This window comes from Halyomorpha halys, unplaced genomic scaffold (assembly GCF_000696795.3).
Source record: "Halyomorpha halys isolate HHAL.00 unplaced genomic scaffold, Hhal_1.1 Scaffold2054.1, whole genome shotgun sequence".
Lineage (NCBI taxonomy): Eukaryota > Metazoa > Arthropoda > Insecta > Hemiptera > Pentatomidae > Halyomorpha > Halyomorpha halys.
The window spans coordinates 42,603-48,477 of NW_027109196.1; the positions used below are offsets into that span (position 1 = coordinate 42,603).

The 5,875-nt window shown below is 28.9% G+C and overlaps 1 protein-coding gene across 1 annotated transcript; it reads right to left on the reverse strand.

Annotated features, from left to right (window-relative positions):
* Window positions 1-221: 221 nt before the first annotated feature.
* Window positions 222-3,144, reverse strand: LOC106691063 (aldo-keto reductase family 1 member A1-A-like). The gene is made up of 3 exons (XM_067047389.1): window positions 2,822-3,144; window positions 494-653; window positions 222-413 (listed from the first exon to the last, which is right to left on the reverse strand). Exons 1-3 carry the CDS (start codon window positions 3,073-3,075, stop codon window positions 267-269), a joined length of 561 nt encoding a protein of 186 aa, XP_066903490.1. The 5' UTR covers window positions 3,076-3,144; the 3' UTR covers window positions 222-266.
* Between the last annotated feature and the right edge of the window lie 2,731 nt (window positions 3,145-5,875).

Genomic DNA, 5,875 nt, shown 5'->3' on the forward strand with positions numbered 1-5,875 from the left:
AAATATAAATCTGACTAAGGCTGAAGTATTCATTTACTAGAAATAAATTTAATAATCTCAGGCTGAAGAATGACTGTTTTCTATAACAATGTAATTTTTTTCATTCTGAAACTCATAGTTAAAATATTATTAGCAACTAAAAGTCGTATGAGAAAATATTTGATTAAAAATTCATACAAAATTGCTTTTTTTATTTTAATGAATATAATATAATATGTACAGTTTACAACATAAAAAAAAACTTCATAAAAAAGTTATCATCCAAATTATTTTGGAAAAGGGTATTCAGGATGACTTTCCATTAAATTGAAAAAGCCACGGTTTCCACGGCCTCCAAACATTCTTCCATCTTCTCCGCGGTCCAGAGCATTTATCTTTTCAAATTCTTCTTTTTTCAATTCAAAATCAAATACCTTTAACAAAAAAGAAGTGTAATCAGTAGACTTAATTTATAAATTTTAAATGAAATTTTTAGACCAACTCTTTAGGTTACATCAAAATTTTGTTTGATTCTGACTGGATTGGTACTTTTCGGAATAACTGCTACTCCATATTCAATCATATATCTAAGGAGGACCTGAGAAGGTTGCTTGTTATACTTTTTCGCAATTTCTTTAATTATTGGATCTTCTAGAGGAGACAAAACTCGCATCCTATAAATAAAGATGTGAAATTTCTTTGTAATAATTTGACAAAAATGGTATTTATAACAAAAAAAAAACACAATAGTTCTAGAAGTAAAACCTAAAATATTGTAACTTTATAATTTAAAAATGTATCCAGAAACCTTCATGATACATACCTATAAATGAGGAGTTTATTACAAGAAAAAGCTATTGTTGAAATATACTTACAAAAATTCAATATAATAAAATGAGATCTAAGAATTAATTTCAGAAGTACATTAAAAGATTTTTAAGTTGAGCTTTAAAATTTTGCCTAGTAAGGTATAATAAAATAAAATTAAAAACCTTTACCACCATAACCCATGAAGGATCTTAGGTTCAATACTTGGTAAGGAAGTACTGTTTCCTGACAAATGGTTGTAGAAGGAAACAGTTTGATTAGGAAAAATTTCAAGCAAGTTTTCCAAGTTAATTCTAGGAACTCTCTCCTGACCCAGAATAATCCTTGGCTGATATAACCCAATTAATAATTATCTACCACAGCCAAACTTTAACCCAGATCAGGGAGGCAGAAGTACACTATCCTGTCCTAACGAAAAAAAAAAATACTACTCCTCTAAAAGAACATTATGTGTATAGTAAGGAAGTGGTAGGAACGATTTTTTCATGATAAAACTTGTATAAAATAAAAATACAAAACTTCCAATTGAAGCCAGTGTTCTATTCCTTTTTATAAAGGAAAATGTAACTATTTTTTTTCTGGAAATAAAATATACTATTCTTATTATTCTCTAAGTGTGTGGAGAGGAAGGGAGGTGCTTTGCTGGATATATATTCAATGGATGAGTTAATTATGTATTTCTTGTTTTGTTTTAATATTAATTCATTTTTTTAAAATAAAAATAAATTAATTGCTATGTATTTCAGCAAGTAGAAATTATTTTGTACCTACAAGTTAAATGTAGATCTTCTTCATCCATTGTCTAGATGAAGGGCTAAAACATAGGCCAAAATGTTGTGACATAATAAAAAGTTTCATTTAGTAATGTGTTTTTTCACTGATTGTGACAACCAACCAAGTTCTCCTTATAGAATAGAATAGAATTAAATATATATTCTGAGACCTAATTCTTTAACCCTAGAAGAGCAGTAATTTTTACTTCTGTGGAACAAAGACTTCTTTTCTCTCCTTCACAACTTCACTAAAGGTAAAGGATAAAGAAATAATGAAGAAAATAAACCAAATTTAACTCTTAAAAATTACATAAAAACTGTTCCATAGATTAAAACAGAATGACGGCAATGACCATAAAGAGCCATTTATGTGGCTTAGAAGAGCTCTCATTACCTTGATTACCTATCATCACTTATTACACTACATTGGGTTCCTGCAAAAGCGATTTTTTTGATTTTCAAAAAAATCTTAAGATCAGGGAAGGAGAAAATTATTAACAAATAATTTTTAATTTGCTATTGCAACCAAATATTTTATATTTTGCTACTGCAACCAAATATTTTAGAGTTTCTTGAGGTAGCAGTAACAAATATAAATTTTGGTCCTAACAAGAATACAATAATTTAACAAAGATAATGAAGCTGGAATGTAATCAGGAGTTTTGTTGGTCTTGGCTCTGTCCAAATTGGATGCCTCTGTTTTTCCTTTTTTCTCCTTTATTTATCCATAAAATTCTTTAATATTTTGTATTTATCTATTGTTTATAATTCCCAACAGTGTATTGTCTATATTTTTAAAAATAAACAACATTAGATCTGCTTTAGGAAGATTTTTTTAAAAATTGTTAATTAAACCTAAACAATTTCAATTAGAATAAGACCTAATCAATAATAAAGACCATTTAATTGTACTCGAATTTGAAATCTTACTTTCCCTTATTATATATTCCACTGTAAGTGAAAGTGAAAGTAAAAAAGATTATTTCTGGCCAAATATTACAATAAATAAAAAAGCAATAAGCATTTACAAAGTTGTGAGTAATATTAAAAAAAAAAAAGGAAGAATGGTGCTGTAACATGCGTAATTAATAGAATGAAAGGTACTAATGAAAACTTAATCCTTATATTGATTGATGAATATATATGTTGAAATATTTAAAACACTTATTTGACCTACTCAATAAACCATTGAATAATTTCATTAATAATTAAAATAATATGTAATAATGATAATTTCTCACCCTTCTGTATCAACTCCATGTTTCTCTAAAAATGGCTTATGCCCAGGAGAGCCGAATGGAGCATAAGCACATAAAGTAATACCATTCTGTTTACAGAAAGATACCAACTCTTTCTGCTGCAGATAGATATGCAATTCCACCTGAAGATTCGCTGGGAGTATACAACAGCTATCAAGAATTCCTTTGATTTGTTTTTGGTTAAAGTTGGATAAGCCAATACTTTTAGTTCGACCTGCATCAACTTGTGCTTCCATGCTCTAAATATATTCATTTATTAATGTTACTGACAGGATATTACTCAATTTTAATTAAACTTGATGATCATTAGTTTTCTTAATATTCAAATAACTATTAATACATTTGTCTACTGAAAAACTCAACTGTCAAAAATACAAGTTTTACAATTAAATGTTTAGTGGTTTATTCCTTGCAAAACTGGTATTTTTGAACTTTTTACTGCCCTTCAGAGATATAATCTGTTTAAATATTGTTAATTGAATTCAATTATTTTGATAAATTATTATTTATCATGTCCTCTAGAAGGACAAAAGAGATGCTTCTTTTTGACAATTTCATGCTGAATCGAATGCGGCAAGAATGAAGGCGATCGGATGAACAGGAGGCGAGTTATGGCAAAAAACGTATAAATTAATTTATATCTCCTAAACTACTTGCTCTAGAAGGACGCAAAGGGTTGCTTCTTTTAGATAATTTCATGCTGAATCGAATGCCGCAAGAATGAAGGCGATCGGATGAACAGGAATCGAGTTATGGCAAAAAACGTATAAATTAATTTATATCTCCTAAACTACATGATTTAAGTTTTTATAATTTTTAGAAATAGTTTAAGAAAAAGTTTTTTTTGTAATTTATATTTTTATGTATTACCTAAATTCAATAACAAATATGCATTTATATCATTTATATAATATAATTTATATCTCCTAAACTACTTGCTCTAGAAGGACGCAAACGGATGCTTCTTTTAGATAATTTCATGCTGAATCGAATGCCGCAAGAATGGCATTTTATTAAATTAAGGAAATATTATATTTATGATAAAGAACGAAAAGTTTTATACAACTATCCACTTGGCTTGAAGATGTGTCACTGATTGTCAAAAAGAAAGAAAACCAATCTGGTACATAAAACTTTTACTTATTATCCTACTTTTAGTTTAAATTAATCCTCGTTCATTTTAGTACAGATATTTCTATATTATTACTTCCCTTACTAATTTTCCAAAAGGTAACAGATTGACTAACTCTATTTCAACAGTTTTCAGAAAAGTACTTATACTATAATTTCTTGTTGTCAAAATTTTAACCTTTTTGTTTGTTTGTTAAAGTAAGGCAGAAATATTAAAACGAAACAGTTTACTAAATATACATTCTGTTTTTTAATTTTCATTTATTCTATCCTAAATTTTTGTAAGTAGAATCAATATCGCAAGAGATAGGTGGAATGAAGGTTTGTAAAATTGAAGAATCACCAGGTTAACTCAAAAATATCTCTAAGTTATCTTTCGATGCTCTGCGATTATGCGACTACTAAAATAATCTAATAAAAATACTGTTTGAGTTAAACATTAGGGGTATTCATGATCTTTAGTTTTACATTTTGAAACGATATAAAATATAACATGGTTTAGAGTCAGTTAAATCGAGAATGACGTCACGAAACAGATCAGCTGGGCTCGTCACCATTTTGTTTGTTGTCGTGTTAGGTTACTTGCTCGTAGTTTGTGTTTCGATTGTGTTAGTACTGTTTAAGATGTTTTAAAAACTAATAAAGCAATGGATGACAATAATAATAGTGTAACAGTTGTCAATTAGCTCATCTTGATTCTCTTTCTCCCTAGTAAGAAGATCAACAAGATCTTTTGCTAAACTTCCACTTTAGGCATGTTGTAATAAATTACTTTAATCAAAACTTGGAAGTAAACGGTAACATGAAGTTTTAGAAGGAAAGATTATAAAACAAGATGCTAGGAGCTCTTATGCATTTAACATGATTTTAAACAATCTTATACTTATAATATTTAATATGGTAAAACATTTCACATTTAATACAACATCATGAATACCCCTGTTGTATTTTTTTTTCAGTTTTAAATACCTACACAATTGAAATATCAAAGGATATTAAAGACTTATGAGGAAAATTTAAAAAATTTTTTTTTTTAATTTTATGGAAATAAACTAATATAACAACATAAATAGACATTGCAAAGAAAAGAAATCGTCCAAATTCAGTTCATTTCGGAAAAAGGATATTCCGGATGACTTTTCAGTAAATCAAAAAGGCCATAACACATTCTCTACGGTCTAGGGCACTTATCTTTTCACGTTCTTCCTTTGTCAATTCAAAATCAAAAACCTTTTAATAAAACTAAAATCATGTTAATATACACCTTTCAATGAAAATAGATCTCTTAAAAATCAATTTATAAAGTTAGTAACTGATATCAAAATTTTGTTTGATTCTTTCTTGGTTGGTGCTTTTTGGAATTACTGCTACACCATATTCAATCATATACTTTAAGAGGACTTGAGAAAAACTTCAATGTAAAAGTTGATAAATATTAAGTTTGTGTAAATAAACTATTATACCAACATTCTAATTTAGCTCAATTGATAGCAGTATGAAGTTACTTCGTCTTAGCGATGAACACTACCTGTTTGCCAGGTCAGGAAGGGGGTGTGGCATAACCTTACTCTCCTTCAAAGCAAAAGTGAAGCCAAAAATGCCACACTCATGAATAGAATGTTTACGTTAAAGTGAACATGAATGCAGTTCAAAAACCAATATCTTAGAAGAAAATCCTTGTGGGATCCTGAAATTAAAACTGTTCATGAAATACCTTTGAAACAGAATTGGGTGACCTACGTAAAGGAAAGGCGTTATCCTCAGGCTCAGGGAAAGACAAACCATAGAGGACTGAACAAAACTTTACAGGCATTGCACCGTCGATACTTCTGGTGGGTATGAAGCGCACTATTCAAACCCTTGAAACCTTCATAACTGTGGCGTATGCCTGAGTGCGAAGACACC

Coding starts and splice junctions, on each gene's coding strand:
- LOC106691063 (XM_067047389.1), bottom strand. CDS start 3,075: ATGGAAGCACAAGTTGATGCAGGTCGAACTAAAAGTATTGGCTTATCC. Junction 654..2,821: donor CATGGAGTTGATACAGAAGG/GTGAGAAATTAT, acceptor CTTTATTTATAG/GATGCGAGTTTTGTCTCCTC. Junction 414..493: donor GAATCAAACAAAATTTTGAT/GTAACCTAAAGA, acceptor TTTTTGTTAAAG/GTATTTGATTTTGAATTGAA.